At 39.1% G+C, this 22,973-nt stretch overlaps 4 protein-coding genes across 4 annotated transcripts; 1 reads left to right on the top strand and 3 right to left on the bottom strand.

Moving 5' to 3' along the window:
- Positions 1-416: 416 nt before the first annotated feature.
- On the bottom strand, positions 417-5,243 carry ist1 (IST1 factor associated with ESCRT-III). The gene is made up of 10 exons (XM_053320404.1): positions 5,183-5,243; positions 4,499-4,598; positions 4,180-4,360; positions 3,812-3,899; positions 3,628-3,711; positions 3,439-3,549; positions 3,143-3,343; positions 2,359-2,460; positions 1,818-1,863; positions 417-1,121 (listed from the first exon to the last, which is right to left on the bottom strand). The coding sequence occupies exons 2-10, from the start codon at positions 4,584-4,586 to the stop codon at positions 955-957; spliced, it is 1,068 nt and encodes a 355-aa protein (XP_053176379.1). The 5' UTR covers positions 4,587-4,598; positions 5,183-5,243; the 3' UTR covers positions 417-954.
- Positions 5,244-6,556: 1,313 nt separating this feature from the next.
- On the bottom strand, positions 6,557-12,714 carry mphosph10 (M-phase phosphoprotein 10 (U3 small nucleolar ribonucleoprotein)). Its single transcript, XM_053317813.1, has 11 exons — positions 12,620-12,714; positions 10,415-11,087; positions 10,125-10,297; positions 9,825-9,984; positions 9,318-9,459; positions 9,108-9,175; positions 8,873-9,010; positions 8,411-8,521; positions 7,843-7,950; positions 7,518-7,748; positions 6,557-7,270 (listed from the first exon to the last, which is right to left on the bottom strand). Exons 1-11 carry the CDS (start codon positions 12,706-12,708, stop codon positions 7,121-7,123), a joined length of 2,043 nt encoding a protein of 680 aa, XP_053173788.1. The 5' UTR covers positions 12,709-12,714; the 3' UTR covers positions 6,557-7,120.
- A 76-nt stretch (positions 12,715-12,790) lies between these two features.
- mcee (methylmalonyl CoA epimerase) lies at positions 12,791-16,284 on the top strand. Its single transcript, XM_053318850.1, has 3 exons — positions 12,791-12,829; positions 14,241-14,581; positions 15,887-16,284. Exons 1-3 carry the CDS (start codon positions 12,802-12,804, stop codon positions 16,037-16,039), a joined length of 522 nt encoding a protein of 173 aa, XP_053174825.1. The 5' UTR covers positions 12,791-12,801; the 3' UTR covers positions 16,040-16,284.
- A 1,473-nt stretch (positions 16,285-17,757) lies between these two features.
- On the bottom strand, positions 17,758-22,017 carry fth1a (ferritin, heavy polypeptide 1a). The gene is made up of 5 exons (XM_053338446.1): positions 21,723-22,017; positions 20,709-20,814; positions 19,578-19,724; positions 19,148-19,273; positions 17,758-18,161 (listed from the first exon to the last, which is right to left on the bottom strand). The coding sequence occupies exons 2-5, from the start codon at positions 20,808-20,810 to the stop codon at positions 18,003-18,005; spliced, it is 534 nt and encodes a 177-aa protein (XP_053194421.1). The 5' UTR covers positions 20,811-20,814; positions 21,723-22,017; the 3' UTR covers positions 17,758-18,002.
- Positions 22,018-22,973: the final 956 nt, after the last annotated feature.

Genomic DNA, 22,973 nt, shown 5'->3' with positions numbered 1-22,973 from the left:
CCTTTATTTGGAGATACTGTACATAAAACAGATTTGTCAATAGTTAAACACCTCCCTAAACTAATTTTCTGTACAGTTAAATCATCTGTGTAAATAGGTCTAGCTATAGTCACTGTAAATTACAGATTTCACTACATTTTACACCGGTGCCCTACCACCCCTGTAACAGATGACCAGAACAGGTTTGACATGTAACTGCAAGCTTTTTCAGAGCGGCTCCAAACAAGGTATATATATATGAGGGCTGATTGAGTAAGGAGTGTTTCAAAATGTCCTTTCCACAGTGATAACACCTCACGACTTGCACAAGACACTGAAAATATGGCTTCTACCTGTCCCAAAGCTTCATGAAATCAACTGTTGAGTACTGAAGCCTCGCTTTGGAAAAACAATCTAGAAACTATGTGGCATGAATACCAAACTGGGGCGGGCAGTCAGACTTGTTTGACTAGTCTGAGACAAAACTGAGTGACACAGTGTCGATACATGTGCAAAGCAGAACCAAGGCATGTACTGTATATATAAGTCAGACCCCAAACCCTCAAAAAAAAGCAACACTTAAAATCTAAATTTGATTATTACAACAGTATATCACGCAGACAAATTGGAAAAGTTAAAAGTCCTTCAATGAGAGAACAGATGTCCCCACCCACATGATTGTATGTAATAATGTATATGATGTGCAGTACAGTAAAGAAATTAAAACGTGGTACACACTGGTACTGCTTTACCAAAAGAAAGGTTTCTGTTATTTAAAAAGCTTGAGTGAGCAACCGCACCATCAGTTATATTTATCTACATGAGGTAAGAATAAATGTAGAAAGGGGGAGAACTATCCAAATCTGATCAGAGCCTTGAACAAGTTCTTTTTCCTGTTCTGAGATGCAGAGGTGACGACACAGGCCTGTGTGTGTGTGTCTATATATATGTGTGTTTAGACCAGAGGCATAACAATTAGGTTTTCTTCTTCAGCTCCTCAAAGCGCCGTGTTAGATCGTCAAAGTCGATGTCGTCCGAGGTGGTGGTGTTCCCGCCAAAGGATGATGTGGGGAGTGTGTCGGGAACAGAGGGGAGCTCTGGGAGTGCGTTGCTGTCAAATGGTTGAGATGAGGGGCCGGGACCTGGAGAGTGATATGTGGAATTCAATACAACACATTTGTACATACACACAGCTAAATACACAGCTGGTATTTTATGTAGCCTACAGTAGCAGACAAACGTTTGGACACACTTTCTCAATCATGGGAACTGGAAGGTGTAAAATATAACCACTGAATATTTGAGTAAAACATGGATAAATGTTTTTGTCTCGTCTATGTATTCCTTATTGTTCTGTGCCTTAGCCCTGCATTGTTGTCAAAAACCTATTTAAAAAGACATCAATATTTCACACTGTGACTGGGTGACATGTTCTTTCAGTACTAGGAGCACGGTAACTGTAGTTTAGTTTGAGCTGACCCCACATACATCACCCTGCTGCTCTAAAATATTCAGCAATGCACTAAAGTACTCACAGCTGAAAATTGTGTGCAAATGCAAAACGGATAAACAAATTATTCCAGTTTCAGTGATGTTTGGTAAAAAACTACAGTGCAAAGCTGTTTTAGGAATATTTAAGTATATATCTGTGACACATTTTGAAAGACTTAATGTCTTCAGAAGGAGCAAATGGGTTTGGGGCTAAGAGACATAGACAGGGTACAGAAGTGTTGAGAGATGGACCAACACATTGTTGGTTTCAGCCTTTTCATTGTATTTAAATACTGAATATGACCAGCCTGATCCTTTAACAGATGGTGGTTGTTGGCACTACTCACCTGTGATCTGGGAAGGAACAAAAGATTTGTCATTTAGATCATCAATCTGAAACACAAAGAAAGTGTGTTAGGGATCATGTCATCTTCATCATGAAATAAAATAATATATAATATAATGTGTTAGTAATGACAAAGAAAAACATACGTGTTGAATGACGTAGATGTAAAAACAAACAGTAAGAAGGGAAATCGTTGTGAATCTCCAGAAACCATCAACTTTAGTACGGGTGACACAGCACCAAACTCAGCTGGCCTGAGTCCTCTCTATAATGCATTCTGTTCTGGTCTATATAATCCCACTCAGAGCAGTTGATCGAGAAACAGTTAGTGGTTACAATATTAGCACTTCATGCTACCTATATCCTCACACATAAAGCAAATTCTAGGTCTACTCTGAGAAATAGTGAAGAAGCATAGAGAACAGACAAAACGACACGCATGCTAAAGGAACTGCTCTTCCCTGAGAGGTGCCCTGCCCTGTCCGTCTGTCCATCTGTGAGGACGGGAAGGGGGCATGGAGGGGAGGGGTTCGGTCACTTACAGACTCGTATGTGGGGGGACAAGTGGGCAGCTGAGGGGGCTGCCCTCCTCCCATGGGGGGCTGGAAGCTGTTGTAGGTTCCAACTGGTGCATTAAATGGTTCCTGGAGGAACAAAACAGTCAGGTACAAGCCTGAGACCATCAGTTTTGAGCCATGTAAAGTAAAAGTGATATTGTACAATTGTTTGAAGACTTAAATCACAAAAAAGAATGAATAGGATGATCAAAATTTTTTATGTACTTCAGTATATAATAAAAAGTAATTTGTTAAGCAGCAACAACGACAGATCAATGACAGAAGATAATCCACAGACTGTGCTGCTAACTAGTTTCATTAGAAAAGGTTTCGGTAGAAGTGATGTGGGAGATTAATATAAGTTCCTTGGACAGTGTTCACGGAAAGTCATGTTGCTATTTAGTTTTTCAAACGGGAGTTTTTGATGCTTCTTATCACCACAAACAAAATTCCACTCACCTCTGCTGCACTAGGGCGGTGGCAGGAATAAATTATGTTTACAAGCATGACTAGGTATCCAGGGCTGAGTGAGAAAATATGCATCTACAGCATACTTGCAGCATTTAAATGTCTTGATTTGTCATGTTTTTAATTCACTGGGTTAGCCAAAGACTTTGTCGGGTTTCTCTATTTAGTTTCCAAAAAGTGTATTATACGATGATATGTAGTGATGTCATGATAAAACCTTACATACGGTATAACATGAGTGAAGATTTCTATCATCTCTTCCATAACTCACATCAAAACCAGAATGAAGAAAATATCTTACGGCTCCTTTGGAAGGTGGATAGTTGAAAGCTGTTGGCATAGGCATGCCCATGGGCATAGGCATGCCCATGGGCATAGGCATGGGCATGGCACCAGCAGTGAAACCTCCCCCTCCTCCTCCTCCTCCTCCTCCTCCTCCTCCAGATTTCTTGTCAGTGTCAACGTCAATCAGGTCTGCCTCCTCTCCAGGACACACCTCAGGCTGTCCGGCGGAGAAAGTGGTGGATGAGTGGGTAAAAAAACAATGTATGGCTTCATCTTTAATACTGATTGATTATCAGACTCTGTTATGCTCACCCGGACCATGGCGTCAGGTTCATATGGCACATTGTAGTTCTTAGCTATCTCTATCAGGTAGCGCTCCACCAAGATCTTGGGGGGGGCCTCCACACTCAGTTTATGCATCAGCTGTAAACATAAGATATATGATTATACTCATGCATTGTTGAACAAAGTTAAGGGCAGTCAGTGGACAAAAATAATTACCCTGTCGTTGACTGTCCCAATCTGGTTTGTCCTACAAAGCTTGCCATACTCCTTGCTGTATTTTGCACACAGCTGTTCAGATACCTGAAAGAAGCATTTAGAGATAATGTTGTCAATACTTACTAGAAATAAAATGACAGAAGTTGCTCAATAAGAAATGGTGTTATATTTAAACAGTACTTACAATTTTTAGTTCAGACACCTCTGACTGGAGGCGAGGAGCTGCCCAGATAAGGGTGGACACTGCTTCCTGTAAGCCTGGATCCAGCTCCCTAATTAAAGCAACAGAAAACAGGTTAACAAGGATGACCCATGTTTGCTTGTCAATAATTCCTGTATACTGTAATAATAATTAATTTGCAGTGAATCTAAAAGCACTACAGTGTTAAAAACATAAATATAAAGAGAATAACAAGAGTAATAGACTCTGAAAAGCTGTCCTGAATAGATAGATTTTGTGTTGAGTCTAGGGTCTGAGCTGCCCTCTGATTGTTAGGGGCATGGTCCTCGTGGTAAAAGTGGTGTTTTTGGTGCACCTGGTCAGCTACTCACTTCATAGACTGAATGAGGCCAAAGCGAGCCAGCAGCAGGTCACAGTAAAGCTCCAGGATCTCCATGGCTTCCACCAGATAGTCCTCTCTGATGATGTGCTCCACGCGGATCCGTGCCCGCTCATCTTTGCCTGATGACAGGTAATCTGCAATCTCCTTCCTGGCCTTTTGAGCAAGCTCAGCTTCATTTTAATTAAGGAATGGGAAAGGGAAAGTTTGGTTATAAGGAGGACAGACACACATCTCTTAATACTGACTCCACAGGAGCGCTATGAAATAAACAGTGGGAGAGTTTTTCATTTATTCAACCCAGGACTTACTTTTTTTTTTCTCAAGGAGTTTGAGTCGGTTGATTACCAGGCGGAGGTTCACCCTGAGCCTCTCTGCCTTGAAGCCTCCTCCCAGCATGGTGTTAAGAGTCTATGTGGACATGAGATCAATGAGAGCAGCTGGATATAAGCTCACAGCATAGAAACCTTCACCCTCATCGCCCCCACCTCTGCTGCTGTGAGTCACTTTAATCATGTGAGCATGACCCACCCAGCCCATCGAAACAGAGCCACTCCAAACAATAACAACACGTAAATAAGCACACACAGATAGTTAAAGTTTCAGCTTCCTCAGAAAAGCTGAACAGCTAAAAACAGTTAGCTTGAGCATGACACGGCGCCTGACGAGGCTGCCTCAGTCATAACAGAGATGTTAGCCATCTCTATTATGATATCCTTTCTCGATTGCTTCACAAATCATTTATTGAAACATACTATAAAATGGACGATTAAGCCCCAAACTCGGTGTCTGTGCTGCCAACACTGGCTGTTTACCTAGCCTCTGCTTTGTTAGCAGTCTTCTGTTGACGCCAGCTAAGCTAACTAGCTCTCAATGCTAAGCAAAAAATGCCAAAAAACAAACTCGTCCAACATACTGGAGTAGTTTGACCAGCGGGAGTTCATTCAAAATGAGCAACAGTTCAACTGATCGACAACAAAGTGACAGTGACTTACCTGTAAATAGCAGTCAGGAGTACACTCTAACTTATTTGGTTTCTGTCTGCTGTTTCGTCGCCTGATTCACTTCCGCGTTTATCTTCAATGACGTCATGGGCATTTCCCTAAGAGGGGGCGTGGCTCATGTACCGTCAGGTGGTACAGTTTTTAGAGATTAGTACTAGCCCCATTTTTATGAGATTTTACCCTTTTATTTCACAGATATACATTCAGCTTTCTTCTGTATAAGTTTATTTACTGCTACTGTTTTTTTACTTCACTACTTACAACAGGTGACATGCAAAACATGAGGCAACTAGTACAATTAAGGCCATAAACAATGTTGGGGAGTAACTAGTTACATGTAACTGCGTTACGTAATTTAATCACAAAATAAATTAAACTGTAATCTGTTAGTTACTGAACATAATTATTACTGGAGGGCGTTACATCTGAAGTCAGACCTTTAAGAATTTGCCCTGGAGGGTTTTTTCCCCCCTCATTTCTTAATACATACATATATTGCTGTTTATAATTCTTTGAAAACATTTAAAAAATATATTTTGTAAGTAAATCGTGCTGTGGCTTAAATGGTGTCACAGTACCAATTAAGCCCATGCCTGACTTTTGACTTTTTTCATAAAATATCTTTATATTCCAAAATCTACGTAAGCTAATGAATACATTTTCAAATGAGAGATCAATCTTGCTTCATAAGAAATGATCCCCCTTATAAGTCATTATGTCAGTATCAATGAAAAACCTGAACTTAGATTTTGGTGGGTTTAATGGGTACACTTACCTTAACAGTTGAAAACATTTCTTAGAAAATTAGAAAAGTAATTGGAAAAAAAAGTTACATTACTTTGATTTAGTAATTGAAATAGTCATATTACTTATTACATTTTAAATAGGGTAAATAGTTATCTGTAACCTTTTACATTTCCAAAGTAACCTTCCCTACCTTGTGCATAAATTACCAATGTTTGAAGTAAACAAGTACATAAAATGCCATAGTAAATTCACAATTTGGAGTTACTTCCACAACATCTCAAGAAGGAAATATAATTTTACTCTACTATATTTATTTGACAGCTATATTTAACTCAATAACAGTTCTGAAAGAATTTCTTTGACCCTCTCCTTAAGTAGAAGTACCAATAAAACAATGTAAAAATACTCTATTATAGGAAAAAGTCCTGCATGAAAAATCCTAATTAAGTAAAACAGCATAAGTATTGCAACAAAATGTACTTTAAGTATTCAAGTACTTGTTTCACCCCTATGATACATTACATAGAACATCAACAGCTTATTAATACTGAAGCTGTTATTGTAGCTGCTTGAGGTGAGGCTAGTTTGAACAACATTATATACAGTTAGAAGGTTTAGTTGAGAGGTTCTCAACCTAGGGTTCTGGCTCCTCCAGAGAGTCATCAGATAAATCTGAGGGGTTGAGAGATGATTCATGGGAGAAGAAAGAAGAAAAAACAAAGTTCGGACACACCAATCTGTTCAGTTTTTGTAATTTCTCTCTAACCCTTGAATCTTTGCTAGACTCTTGCAGTGACATGTTTGTGACAATGAGCTGAATTAAGTTTTCTCAAATTATGTGCCCATAGATTACAGATACGTATACATCTCTCAAATCATTTTTCTTTCTTTTATAATTTTTCAATAAGAAAACAAGACAATACTGGTGTTATAAATTACTGTGATTCTGTACATTCATCTGACAAAAGAGGATGCTCTGAAATATTCATGTGAATTAACATTTATTACTGCAGTTGAAAATACTAATTGCCAAAGAAATACAAAAACATTTGAGAATTTGATTAATTTGAATGGAAATGGAAACATTTTACAAGGACTTTCAAATCTAATATATTGAAGCTCTCTCATAAAAAGAATCTGTACAATAAAACGATGATCTTCCTCAACAAAACATCACAGTTATTATAACTTGAGTTTGCTGACAGAAACCTCTTTGTGTTTCTTCTTCTTTGAAGTCTGGTCCTTTGCACTTTTGATCTGACTTTTGACCTGGTCCTGCAGCTGAGAGAAGAAGGCCTGAGAAGACCGCAGAGCCTTGTCCTTCCCCTCGTCCTGAAACAGAGGAACACAAGGTTAGTTGAGTCATGTTTATGTTGGCAGTCACGTGCCTCGGTAGCGGAGTGAAAGCAGAGATTGAACAATTAAGTTTTTATCTTGCCCACTTTGCAAGGACGATATGCAGCCGACACATTAGCAGATCCAGGACACGTCATTAACTCACAACTGCTCTGACTATCTTCTATGAGTACTGCTCCAGATCTGAACAATATGAGGAAGAACATGATAGAAAAACACCCACCTTGAGTATTGTGGCTTTGCCTCCTTTTGTGAGCTTCTTTAGGTTTTCCGTGACTTCAGCCTTTGACGGTTTTTTGTTCTCTCCAACTTTGCTGGCCTCTTTAAGTTTCTGTCTCTTTTCTTTCTCCTTGATCTTGAAACTCTTCACCTTCTTCTTGTGTCGTCTCTCACGCTTCTTATCTGTTAACGTCTTCTCAGTATCACCCAGTATATCGCCTGCTTTGTTCTTCTCCTTCAGTTAGAGAGATGGAGAGTATTATTAGACACAACATGTTTCTAAATACACCAACATCAAACTATAAGGTTAAATGTGATGGATGACTAACCTTGATTTCTTCTGGAGCGAGCAGTGTACCATCACTCACACTGACTGGAGCCACCTCCTCCATTGTGATGGAAGGCAAGTTTGACACCACCTTCACCTCAGGCACAGGCTGGAGACAGAGAGGCATCGTATGAGTCTTTTTTAATTACTGCAGTGGTTTGGCAACTGTTTGCCACGCCCCCGTTTACAGACAATATTTTTTGAGATATGTTCAAAAGTGTCACCATTTCAAATATTTTTTTATTGTATTGTGCCATTTATGTTTTGTGAGATGAAAACATGTTTTAAGCTTTTAAATGCACTTCCATCCAACACAAAAAGTTGTTTTGATAAATACATCTGTGATTTATAGCAACATATGACACTTGTCTGTCTTTCAGAATTGTACAAACGATCATTGTAATTATTTTAGGCATGTTCTAATCTTTACTCTTACTGTTTTAACATTAATGAATAATGTGTGTCAAATTCAATGACATATAACTACAACATTCAGTATATGCAGTTGCAGCTCTGTTACTACCTAATAAAATGGGTCCTTTTTGTTGATGCTGTCGGGCAAAACTTACCGGCTTAGGTGTGAAGTGGAAGTTGGAGAGAGCATCCAACTTTAGGAAGAGTGTGTCCATGAGCTTCTGAATTTCAACATGGGATGGATTCTCCTTCTCCTCTGTCTTTTGCTGAAATAATATACATAATACAATACATTAGGGGTGGGACGATATGCTTTGGTCATGATTCGATTGTATCACGATTCTAAGGTGCCGATTCCATTTGTATCATGATTCTTGATAATTGCGATTCTGCAAGTATTGCAATTCAAAACCCTATACTGCACATAAACACTGCTCTCTGAGGTAGTGCTGTAAGGTAATAAAATAAAACACTTGGCCAAAATAGAGCCTCTAAAATAAAAAAATAAAAAATCAATTCCGGGAAGAAAGATTGAGAAAAAAAAAAAAAAACGAGAAAGTGGATACAGCAAACATTCATGTGTTCAACTAACTGCGAAAACAAGATAAGAGTCAAACCTGGTTCTGCTTGAGGTACTCTTGCTCATAGATTTCTGCTAGACTCTGCTTGCTCTTCTCATGGTCCAACGTTAGCCTCTTCTTGTACTCAAACACTTCCTCTTTGGGTTTCTCTTTGCGGACTACGTCATCAAATGCCTAAGAAACGCAAGTCAAAAGGTACTGGGTTATAATCAGGCAACAAAAAAAAGCACCTGATATTATTTTAGTTAGTTATTGTGACCCGTATGCTGACCTGGTCTTTAATTCTCTGTTTGATGATGTCTTCAAGCTGTAGTGTGGTTTCTTCTGTGATAGCAGGGGCTAGAAGAGCAGAGAAAAAGAAATCCTCACTGTTTATAATAGGAACTGTGATCAACGAGTCCAAGTATGACACTCTATTGTATAAATCACATCCACTCATTTTCCAACAAGCAGATACAACAAACGCAGAAGAGTTACACACCTGATCTGGACGTCTGCTCAAACTCCACATGTTCTTCCAGCATGCTGTTCTCTGGACGTGTTTGTGCCGTCACTTCTCCAGACAGCTGCCAGGACTTCTCTCCTAGAGCGGCTTTCTCCAACTCATCGATCTTCTTTGACATCTGCAATAGCAATAGGAAGTCATTGATATATTCATTGATATTTCCTCACTCATGTTTATCAGCCAATGTTTGAATTTTATTTAATTCCAAGTTGTTGTGTGCAACTGCTTTGTGTTAATATGACATTTAACGCTGAAGCATTGGAGCAGTTTGCCTCATTTTAAGTATTGATACAGTATTGATTTGGTATTGTATTGAAACGCAGGCATCATATTAACAACAACAAAAAATGAAACAACACCCAGCACTACATGCAACACTGCTGGATTCATGCACTTACTTACTCACTTACTACTTACTTACCTAAATACAAAACTCACTAATATCAAATCATACCAAACTGGCAACATTCTAAATCTGCTTACCTTTTCTTGCCGTTTCTCAAAAGACGACATTGATTCGGACTTTGCTTTGTTTTTTCCTCCAAAAATGTCATCCATCTCCTCCCCCTCACTGTCCTCATCCCCAGAGAGATTAAAAGACACTTTTTTAAGAGCTGCTTTGGATTGGCTCAAGTCTTCATCCCTGAAAAAAGTTGCACACAAAATATGCTGGGATTAACTTTATATTGCACTCGTGCATCTCGCCCACCCATCACCAAGCCCTGTTACATAGACTAACATAATAATTAATTAGGCGCGTTATTTAATTTTAATCACACTTACTCATCGTCACCCTCCTCTTCACCATCCTGGTCATCATCTTCGTCATCAAATTCTTCTTCGCCGTCTCCCTGGCTCTCATCCATGCTGTCATCCTCAGCATCTGGCTGGTTGTCTGCTCCACCCTCCACAGCGTCAAAGTAGTCCTTGTACTTGACATTCCTGGAGCTCTTTGACTGTAAATATAAACCATAATCAATATAGCTCCTGTATTTTTGTCTCATCAGGTTCGAAATCTAGTGTAATATGAGAGAAATAAATGTAGAAAGAAATATAAGTGATACAATACGTACAGTGGTTTTCTTTTGTTTTTTGGTAGAAAGTGTTTCCAAATCAAGCTCCTCGTCCCCATCAGACGGCAGGTCCTGGAAATAGTCTATGTCATTTTTGTCCTCCTTCCCCTCTCGCTTGTCCATATCATCAAGAAATGACTCCATCTCTGACATCTTGAAGAACTTATCATCAACTTCAGAGGGAACCCCCTTCACTTTGGAGCCCTTCCCTCCAATCCCCCTCTTCTGTTTCTCCCGTTTCTCCAGGGCGTCCACGTCAAAATCTAAATCAGAGTCCTCGTCTGTGTAATCCTCTGCTCCACCCTGTGACATTTTCTTTGAGTGCCTGGGTGCTTTCTCTTCTTCTTCTTCTTCCTCCTCCGCCTCCTCTTCCTCCTCAGCATTTTGATCATCACTCTCTCCTGCTTCCTCATCACCATTCTCTTCCTCCATCTCTTCTTCCAGCACTGTTAGCGTCTCATCTGACAAAGCTTCGTCAATGGCATCTCTAAAGTGTTTTAGTACAGCAGTGTTTTGCAGCTCCAGCTCCTGCCAGATCTGCTCTTCATCAAAATGTTCCACCACCAGCTGTGACAGCGGGCTACCTTTATAATCTGCAGGCTCTGCAGCCTTGTGGAGGTCATACAGGGTCTTAGTGAGAGAGGTGAAGTCTGTTGCCACTTCATCTTGAAGGCTGCAAAAATGGAAACACAAAACCAATACAGTGAGTTCATGAATAGCAAGAGGTGTTTTTTGTTTTGTATTTTGCCAACAGACTGTGTGCAGGTCTGTGGTGTGATTATTCTCTAATTCTAGGGGTAGTACAGCTAAGTGCAAGATAAGTAATAAATTCACCTGTGAAAATCTGCCATTACACTGTTGCCAAGAATCAGTTTTAGCAACATGCAGTACTGTTACATAACATGCATTTTGTACAACAGTTAATTTTAGACACACTTTCAAGGTATGTCAACATCACCTGAAATAAAGAGCTCTGCCAGCATCATATAAATTGATACACGTATAAAACGAAACATTTGTGAAATGGAGCAGAGAAGTTACACAGTTAATTCAATATATCTGATGAGTGTATTTATCCTTCAGGCTAACACCTACTAACCACATCAAATATGAGGCTAAATGTCATCTGGGTGGCTTAGCATTAACTGTTAGTACATAATGGTAAGATTTGAGGTAGTATTAGTCCATCCTCACTTTACTCTGAATATTTTTATGCACTAAAACTATTATTTTGCTTTCCTGTTCTTTGTTTTGATAGTTTAGTCTACTCAGGGTTACACCTTGGAAATTTTTGTAGGTGAGGTGGCAGACCTAAATTAAAATTTTGTTCCTCTTTAGTTACATAAACACTTTGGTGTACAATAGGAGTTGTTTGCCTTGCAATATATCAGGTATCACAATCACATTATCCGTATCAGCGCAAAATTATGGTTTGATAGAATTGTACTGCTAGTTAAAGGATAGGTTTGCAATTGTTCAAGTCTGTCTTAAAACATCAGTCAGGTGCCCATATGAACACTGAAAGATGTTGTCTTTACTGTAATCATTCATCCTGTTCATACTGGCTATTAAAAGATCCCATTAAAATGTGCTTTTAATGAAAGTGATGGGGGTCAAAATCAACAGTGTGTCCACATAGTAATTTAAAAGTGGATATGAGGCTTCAGCAGTCTGAGTTAGTCATATCGAATGTATATCTGCCACATTTACAGTCTTTTTAGCATCAAACTCCCTCTGTGAGTTTCCTTGGACAGTGTCCCTGATGAGCTTCCGTGGAAACATAGTAACAAAAAAAGGGACTTTGGCACTAGAGGAACTTTAAAGTTAAAAAGATCAGCTGTTACCTTTAGATAAACTTTTAAAAACATTTCAGCACAGAAGGAGGCTTGTGGATTTTGGCCCCCATCATTTACACTATAAGTGCATTATGTGCTCAGACGCTCAGTAAATAATTAGTATGAACAAGAGGAATGATTGATTCCCCTATTCTACACACAACTAGTTGGACCCAGAAGGGCCAGCTTTAGTCTCCTATAGGAGACATAGTAAGTCGTGATTTTGTTGAGGTTGGTGATAGTGACAGCGGTGCTAACTCTCTGCACAATTAGCTGAAGCTAACACTCAGATAAATGGACATTGTCTCCTCAAACAGGCGCCGCTACGGCTCGTTTCTCAACAACACAACTCAGCTCAGGTAATACTTGCCTCAAAAACGTCTCTGGATGCGCTGTGTTGATGTTTATTGTCTTTAAACACTCCTCCAGCACGCTGCACATATCTCCGCCAGCAGCCATCGTTACCCTCACATGTGTGCTGGCTCTGTGTGTCGCAGGTAAATAGGCTCTCCGAGAAACTCCTCCGCTGCTCTTTGGTTCCTGGGCATAAACATGGCGTCCATCGTGTTGAAGGTTGCAGGTTAGTTTGTGTCAAAAAATCTATCTAACAACAAAACGTCTGCTCTTCAGTCATACATTGTGTAATTGCAGATGTCAGGATGGCCATTCTTTGTTTTATTGTATAACCTCAAGCGGGTTTGCGTAGTTATGAACGTAAAAGTTAAACGTGAAGTTACAGTGTGTTTTTCTTGTTGCTGAGTTTGCCGTGTTATGATGCGATAACTGTATTTAAAGTTACGGGACTTCTTTTGTCTGAAGAAATTAAAATATAATACTAAATGCATTCAATTCATTGCTGCCTTGATTGACGTCTAGTGTGAAATTAGCCCAGTCTTGTAGCCATTATATTTTCTCATGTTTTAAATGTCGCCGAAACACTGGACTATCTGTTCATCAAACTCATGCTGTTTATCCAAACATTGTTCAAATCCACGGTACTAAAAGTTGACTTAAATGCTAGTGGCATTTCCTAATTTGACATTATGTGAAATGTGTGTATATATCAGTGGAAACATTATGAAGCTTATGACCCAGTGACGCCAAATCAATAGTGACACATATAAATGTATTGGATTTTAGTGCGTATGCTGCTTCTTATATGAATATGTTTGTTCAGTAGCTTCCATGTCATGTGAGCTGTAATTCACAAGCTGATAAAGATAAATATGATACAACTGTCACAGAGTGGAAGACGATTATTTTCATGTACATCACATTTGTACATGTCTTAAAACAACCATCAGTTGCCCAAATGAACATTATATGAGTGACACCAAAAAGAAAAGCGACCACTTAGTGAAAGCTAATGGGGTTCTGAATAAAGAATTTCTTCTTGTAATCATTCCTCCTTTTCATACTGAACATTAAGAAATCCTTTCCAACTGTACTTCCAGTGTAAATGATGGGGAACAAATCCACAGTTTATCTGAAGCTAATATGAAGTTTTAGCAATCCAAATTTGCCAAACAAAGTGGACATCTTTCAAAGTTACAGACTTTTTAGTGGCACTTCTCCACTTTTGTTACGATACTTCCACCACAGGTCAACAGGGAAACAAAAAGAGGAAACTTTACTCTAAACAAAAAAAAACAAAAAAAAACAAATTAGGAAGATACCACCTGATTTAACTAACTTGGACTGCTGATACATCATATTAGCTTTAGATAAGCTTTGTAAACACATTTGAAAGTGATCCTTTAATTGCCGGTATTAGGAGGAGGAATTGTTACAGTGAAAAAAATATATTTTATTGTTCATATGGACACCTGACTGATGTTTTAAGACAGACTTGATCAATTTAAAATTCTTTAAAGCTACTTAAGGAGAAAAAAGGGGGTACTGCATGTATGGGGGTTAATTAGGATACTCTAGTTTAGGTATAATGTTCTGACTCAATACTTACAAATCATCTCACTATATTCTGCTTTTAGTGTCAAGTCTTTCCAGATGTTCTCGTCTCACATGCCTGAGAGCACATTCAACCACAGCAGCCCTCCGTCAGGGCGTCCCTGGGCCCGTGTGGAAGGTGGGCAGGCTGAACCACATCGCCATTGCTGTCCCTGACATGGAGAAGGCCACATCTCTGTATCGGGATGTGCTGGGGGCCACAGTGAGCGACAAGGTACCTCTGCCTGAGCACGGCGTCTACACAGTATTTGTGGAGCTGGGCAACACTAAGCTGGAGCTGCTGCATCCTCTGGGAGAGAAGAGCCCGATCGCTGGCTTCTTACAGAAGAACAAGGCTGGAGGGATGCACCACATCTGTATTGAGGTGAGACAGCTCTGACAGTATTCAGCTAAATACACTAATGCCCACTTTATTAGGTACACACATCTGGTACTGAGTAGGAAATTAATAGTCTTTGTACTGTATCAAGCAAAAATGCCCTTAAAATTGGAGAATTTCTTTTTCTGGTGTAAAGATGTTGCAAAGCAGGGCTGCAAAATGCCTGCTGTGAGAGTCTGTCAGTCTGTTGTTATTGATATGGATTCAATCATTTAATTTGCAAACAAAGCTTGCTACAGATATATTGATATTATCTTGACCAATATTTGGAAACTGGGCTGCCATCTTATAGTTTATCAACCGGAGAGCAGTGACAAGTGTATATACTACTCTAAAATACTCCAAAATATGTGTCACGCTTTATTTACCGTATTGATGGCTTATATAGAGATATGTAGGGGTGTGGAGGGTGCTGCAGCCCCACCTGGTGGGTGGCGGATGACCTGCACATTCACAACCATAAACCCTCTGAGGCCTGCAGATATGTATAAGAGGCTGTAGCGGGCTCAGTTTTAAAGGTAGAGTGAATATATTGGTATCATATGAAAGTAGACAACCTAAGTCATCCATTGCTACCAACCATATTATGCTAGTTTGTTAAGAAAGGGGCTAAATAACGACAACGTTAGGTTAAATTTTGGTGAGTGAAAAAGTGGCATGGCCATATTCAAAGGGGTTCCTTGACCTCTCACTCTGGGATATCTGAATGAAAATAGGTTCTATGGGTACCCACAAGTCTCCCCTTTACAGACTTGCCCAATTTATTCTAATCCCATGCATTTTCGCCAATTCTAAAAATGTTGTATTTGAATATTTTTGCATACTGGAGTCCCTAAACAGTCTTGGCATTCCATAAATGGGAAAGCTTAGACTCTTGTGGGTTCAGTGAGCCCATATGCATTAATGTGTAATGATGTTAGTCCCCATAATAGCCATTTCATAGCAATGAGACCATTTTTGAAAACCTGACTATTGTCAGCTCTGGCATAATCACAGTATCATGAAACTTTACAACCACCAACTAGACACTGAGTGCATTCAAGGGATATATCATTCATAGGTATTTTTACATCAAAGAGTTTTATGAGAAATTTCCAGAATAGAAGGGCTTGCTATTCAATTGCCAAAAAATGCAATTCTTACAGAAATATCCAAAATTGGTGGTTATGATGACTTTTGTTCAATACAGTAAACAAAACACATTTTCTGCATTTCATCATCATCTTTTTGTACATTAGAATAACTGAAGCTGAAGATGAGTAATGCGCAAAATCTGCTGCTTGGTTGCAGGTAGACGACATCAATGCTGCGATAGTAGACCTGAAAGCAAAGAACATCAGAACTCTGTCTGCGGAGCCCCGGATAGGCGCTCATGGGAAACCAGTGATGTTTCTTCACCCTAAAGACTGTGACGGCGTGCTGGTGGAGCTCGAAGAAGCATGAACACCTCAGTCGGACAGCAATTGTTGTCATTAACATTTCTATATTCCAAAAAAACATTTAATAATAAGCATTATAGAAAATGTCATTTTTGTTAATATTGATACTTATTAGCACTAGATTTTTGATTTCATTTCAGAAAGGTGCCTCAATCTTCTGGGTCTGTTGTGTTCTTGACTCTCCTGCCTTGACATCAATAAATTATGATGTGGTGTGTGCTCTGACAGTTTCCATATGGTGTAATTTCACAAAATAATGAACATATGACATAAACATTTAGTTTGACACTGTTGTACAATTCATCTAGAACAGGATTACTGTGTATGGTATGCTGCAGGAAAAAACGTGTTATATCCTCAATGAAACAGCTGATGAGTGTACAATAGGTACTAATATCAGCTTGCAGTGTTAAGCTTGTTGTAAATCCCACAAAACGTTAAAGAAATTGTGCAAACCTATGGTGTCTTTCAGCAAATAGAAAGCATACATTTAGTTCAGAGTATGTTTAGGAGTGATACATACATTAGTTGTCAATTATTAAATTAATCTGCAAGTAGTTTGATAATGATGGAGTCAATTTTTAAGTAAGACATCTCCCGCTTCTCAAATATGAGTATTGTCTGGGATCTTTAGTCTTATATGACAGTGAACAGATTATCTTTGGGACATATTAGGACGTCATGTCGGCTTTTTGGAAACAGTAATCAACATGTTACACCATCACCATTTTCTTACATTTTATAAACCAAATAGCTATCAATTATAATCAATAAATTGAGAAAATAATGGGCAGATTAATGAAAATAAATGTTGCAGCCCTTCATCAGAGGGTCGGTTGTTCGATCACTTGTCAGCAGCTCAGTCTCCGTCTCAAACACGATGTTTACTAAACTTTACTTTGAAATCCCGGTGATTATCTCGCTCAGTTGTGGGAAAGTGGCGGAAATATCACTGTATAACAGTTATGAATTATCTAAATTATTCAGGCTATTTGTTGTTAGGTTGTATTTATTTCATTACGCTCCCCTTAAACTGACAGCTGTGGCCAACATGCTTCAAAACACCCAACTTTTACTTTGAAGGCTGTTTCCGGCACTCGACTTCCTTTTTCAATCTTCATTGTACAAGTTGGATAAAGGAACAAGCGGACGCTTTGTGGCGCAGAATTGCATTACACGTCTTACGACAGTGAAATAGGAAATACCCCCAAAAATGGGATTTTTCATTATGATGAATTATACTTCGTGCATGGACCATTTACCACCCGGCTACAATTGTGCCAATGGCATTTCCTTAGTTTCACAAGCTGCTTATTTAGCATTGCTGGTGTGTATATTTTCTAGAAACAACAGACTCCTAGAACCCAGTCATGTTCATCACATTCAGATTACCAGATCAATTATTTTCTTTACCAGTTTTTGGACTCACCTTTGACTTTTAGTCTTCCTAAACTCATCTCTCAATTTGTTTGATGAAAATAACCACCACTTCTTTAAATGCTGCCTACATTACAGGCTCTCTCACCCTCATCACATTTGACTGACAGTTTCAACCCACTGTCTACTTCTGTTTTCTCTGGTAACAGAAAGTGAACAGTGCTATTATTACCTGTTTTTGTCAGCAGATGGGTTTTGCTGTCTTTCAGATACAAAGCTCTAACTAAACCACTCAAATAACTTCCAATGTTTTGAATCTGGGGAAAACATAAAAAAAACAACTAATCAGAATCCAGAGGGTTTGTTTTATTAGGTGTGATAAACAGCTCCTGGCATAAAACAGCAATTATATAGTAATGACATGGTCACGGCTGATAGCAGGAAGAGGAAATGGCAACGACATGAATAATATAAGAGGTTCAAACAACTAGCCATTAGCATGCAGATGGCTTCTTAATTTGAACAGGGAAGCGAGATACAAATATACAGATATAGATAAAGAATGCATCTGTTGTGTCTTCTGGAGGGATTTAGCTGCTTTCTTTGCCCAGAGTATGTTTGTCGAACAGGTACTCGGCCATGCCATTCTGGGGGGCACCCATGCGGCGCAAGTTGGTCACCCAGTCGGCGAGCTCTTTGATAGACTTGACCTGCTCGTCCAGGTAGTGTGTCTCGATGAAATCGCACATCTGAAAAAGACAAACAGAGCATTAAATTAAATAACCAAATCATACAATCACACCAAATTTAACAGTAAAAAAAAAAAAAAATCAGAAAAGTGCCTTTTTTTTCTTTTATCTGCTGCAATATGTTGAAATGAACATAGACAAAGGTTTCTATAGTTGAGTTGACGAAGGCTTGAAACTTGTGATAATTCTATTTTATTGGTTTATATATAAAAACAGTGGTGTTCCTGTTTCCATAATCTTTCAGTGTTAGAAATTTCAGCTGCATCTATAAAGAAGTACTGCTATCCAGAAGCTGCTGATTTAAATAAATCCTACATGTAAGATGATTTCATTGAAATCTACATTTGAAGTGTATTTGAAATAGTGACTACTACACTTTGGGTACAGGTAGTGTCAACTGTCATGTTTTCATTCATTTCAATGCAGGAAGAGGGGGGAGTTGGACTGTGTGGGTGAATGAATTGTGTTCTGCCTATCTTGTTTATAATTTTCCTTCCTTTCATTGTCTACATTGTCATATTTGTCCTGTTCTGTGTGACCACTGTAAAACAAATCAAAAACGAATAAAAACTCAGACTCACTGGATGTAAATTAAACTGAATATTGATCAAAAAGAAACGTTAGCTGTCTGCTGCATTGTACATTTGCCTTAAAATAACTCTGCTGTGAGCCAGAGGTGTCATAATAACCTACATCAAAGTCTGACAGACATTTCTTTATTCCTTGCAAACATGAAAAGGTAACCTGCTAAATTTGCAGCAAACATCTGTGAATCACAAATCTGTTACCTCTAAAGTGCAGGTGTACAACCAATGTGCCAGTCCCAGGTGTTTGTACTCAGATCTGTGTTTTTTTTTAATCTCTGGTAGACTAAAATACTTGACACTTTGAGATTGGTGTTCCACTCTAAAACTAAAATGTGACATGAGTAAAAGTGGTTTATACTGCTTGGCTGTTTGATTTCAAAGCCACATTTTAACACTCACATGTGGGTCATTGTGATCAGAACAGAGCTTGTGCATGTCCAGCAGTGACTGGTTGACGCTCTTCTCAAGCTGCAGGGCACATTCAAGGGCCTCGACACCACTGCCCCATTCATCCCTCTCTGGCTTCTGCAACACAAAGCAAGTCAGAAAAAACGGTGAGATACTTATTAATGAGAGGTAGAGGCCAATGACCTGACCAAGACGGCATAGTGGGTTTAACGTTTTACTGGAGCCATCAGGGTTGTGTGCAAGTGTTCGAAAAAGATAAGCAGCAGAACACACTCACACCCTTTGTATCTCCTTTGCCTTATGCTACCCTCCCAAAGTAGCCCATATGATAAGAAGAGAGAAAATATCTCACACCCAGTGCTTACGTTAAAACACAAGTTAATTATCAATAACACCCTTTAGGGGAAATACGAGCTCATACCCTGATGTCTTGAAGGAAGATCCTCCCTCCCCTCTGGTTCTGAACTTTCATGAGCTTCTCAGCGTGCTCACGCTCCTCTGATGACTGATGACGGAAGAATTTGGCAAAGTTGTTCAATGCCTGGTCATCGCGGTCAAAGTAGTATGCCTGTAAATGAGAAAAAATTATGTTTTAGCTATCCAGTTACTTCAGGTGAAGCATAAAATGATGCTGAAATGTGGAAATGTTAACTGCCAGGATGACACACAGCTAAAAACAGCCATGTGTATTACGATTAATGTGCTGAAATTCAGTGATATAATAAAAATATAGCACTTATCTGATACAACAAAACCAGAGTGAAAATTAGAAAATTATTAATAATTTAAAGACACTTCTCTGTGCTACAATAACAATCAAGTACTGTTGCTTCCGTAAAAGAGGTCACAATACTTAAAGTAACATCCAAATGTTTATTGCAGCGTATGTAATGAAACTTTGCTGTAATATAAAAATACTATAAAGGGTTAGAGGCATGGCTGAAAATATAAGATTAAAATATATTATTTTAAAAAGAAAAACCTGGCAAATCTTTTATGAAAATTAACAGAAACTAAAAACATAATGGTTGAAAATTAAAACATAACATACATGAAGGTAGAATATATGTACACATCTGTGTGTAGGATCAATAGGTTAAAGCTGCATTAGAGTTAAGTTAAGGCCAGATGATGTACTCTGACCCTTCTCTGTAAATAACCTAATCTCAAAAAGGAACTTCAACCTTTGTTTTAGTACTCGACCCCCAAAGAAAACATTTCACTTCAGTGAATCAAACTAACACTGTTGTAAGATGAAATGGCTGCTCTGCTGCTGGCTTCCTCCAAACCTTCCTCGTGCTGTCTTATCCATCTGAAAGATGTTGGCACGTACACTACCTACAGTCTTACAGTTACATAAGTACAATACAGTCTAGTTAAAAGGAATTAGAACAACTTCCCGAGAGTAACTGCTTCCAGTTTAATTAGTACACACAGTTCCCCTTACATTAACTACTTCTCCCTGTAGTATCATCCGGGGGTTTCCACTAATTTTTGCTCGCTCAGCAGCCTTTTTATTGTCTGACCTCTCTACACACCAGTAAACTCTTACCATGGACAGGTAGACGTAGGAGGCGTACAGCTCCAGGTTGATCTGCCTGTTGATTGCAGCCTCGCAGTCCTGGTGGAAGTTCTGTCTTACCTGGGAACTCATGGTTCTGAAACACACAGATGCACCCGAGGCAATTAGTCGGTTCATTAATTCATTAGTCAATCAACAGGGAATGAATCAGCATTTTGATAATCTGTTAATCACGCAAGTATCAAGAAACAGTGCAAGATATTCTGTTGCTCAAGCTTCTCAAATGTGAGATTTTGTTTGTTGGTCCGAAAAAAACACAAAGGGCTCAACTGTGATGGTCAGTTTTTACAGTTTTTTTTATATTTTACAACCTAAACCGATAATAATAATAAAGAATAATAATAATAACAATAACAATAATAATAATAATAATAATAACATAAGATATATTAAATCAGAAATTAAAATAAGTTAACTACAATATATTATTCTGATGGTAATCTGTTGTATATACACATTTACACAAGACATCATGGCCCTGGTCTGAGAAATAACTAAATAATAACTTGGTTGTTTTTCAGACCCAGACGGTGTTTTGTAGATTTAATTTAGGCATCAAAACTACAGCTGATGGTCAGCTGGTTTGGCAATGATATATCTTGTTACGCAAGACAACATATAAAATGTAGGCTACAGCTTGTTCCTTCTCTAATGTTACAGTTAGGTCAACCTCGCCTGAAAGTACAAAGTAGGGATTATGGGAGTGGGGGGCAGTAAACAACATACCGTATACATATAATAAAAAGGGTTGAACACATGACTTAAGTTTTTTTTTTTGGCAGATGCGAGGCTGCAGGTTTGGCATCTTTGGCGCTGGCGGACTGCGCAGTGGCTCAAAGTGGTGCCAACTGCGCCAAGGCCAAAGAGGCGGCGCGGAGAGATAAACACAAACACGGACAAGCGTAAACGTTTCCGTCAATATAGGCTCGCCAGCGACGTGTAAATGTACATGTGGATGAGTACATGTGAAAGCTGTGTACTTACATGATATCAGTGGCAGGTCTTCTTCTGAGGAGGTCGAAAAGCTGTCCCGAGTGGCTCGCGTTGTTAGCAAAACAAACAGTTAGCTCACAGGCAAAGTTGCGTTTATGATAACTTAGCTAACGTCTTGCTTTGTTTCCGATAATTAAAAGTTGATTTGTCGATGGTCAGGCTGATCAAAAAGAATTATGTTCTCGTCCTGTGGTGGTCTATGACAGTAGAGAGGTTGCCGTTCAAGCACTGTTGAAGCAGGTAACCTTCACTGTCCGCTAACGAGAGAATCAACTGCGCAGCACGGGCCGAGCGGCGGCACATAACGGTCTGCCGACGTCCTGACGTCACTCTACGTAGGGAGGGCACGGTATGACGGGCGCGCCCCACCCCTCACGTAATCCCCGTGTGTACGTGCAGGAGCAGGAGGGGCATATAGGGGGAATGAGTTCAATTTTCCTCTCCTTTTATTTTTATTACGTGTAGGCTACTGTCTTTCATATACAACATAAAGCACCTTTTCCAGGTAAAGTTATATGCTTTAAAATGACTAAAACTGAAAGTTTCTCTCTGTATAGCCTTTTTATCTCCTTTCATTGTCGATCTATTAAAATATTGAACAGTGAACCTTAACTCATTCTTCATTTGTAGTGTTATCATTGTTGCGTAACACTCACATGTTTTATAGACACCCCTCCCCCCTAAAATCCCCAACTTCCCAGAAGAAAGACAGATACATGACCTCAGTTCCCTCAATGACCCTCAACAACCCTGTTTACACACAGTTTATCGAGGATATTGCTGTGCTCCTATTCATGCCCTCAACTTCTTCTGTTACTACTACTACTACTACTACTACTGCAACTTCTACCTCATTAACCACAGCACCTAACCTAACTCACTCATATTGTCAGTAAATCAAGTACTAGAAGCATTAGAGGGTTAGAAATGAATCAAGTTTATTCATATAGCCCAAAATCAAAACTTTTTTCCAGAGGGTTTACAATCGGTAAGGTTTACACCTTCTGTCCTCAAGGACAAACAAATGAAAACTCTTCCACTGACTCAGCATTAAACACATGACATGCCTCAGGCCTGGAATTTCTTCGGACACAATATTAAGAAACAAAAACTTGGGGATTAAGAAATAGTTACAGTCACTCACGAGGACATGACTAAGTGTCTTATTGAGACATAGTGTTAGCTGTCTTGATAAATAAAATAAAAAGTGCCTTGTCAGGCTTACATTACCAACTAGGAAAA

This window comes from Scomber japonicus, chromosome 1 (genome assembly GCF_027409825.1).
Source record: "Scomber japonicus isolate fScoJap1 chromosome 1, fScoJap1.pri, whole genome shotgun sequence".
Taxonomy (NCBI): Eukaryota; Metazoa; Chordata; class Actinopteri; order Scombriformes; family Scombridae; genus Scomber; species Scomber japonicus.
This window is presented reverse-complemented; position numbering and strand designations above follow the sequence as displayed.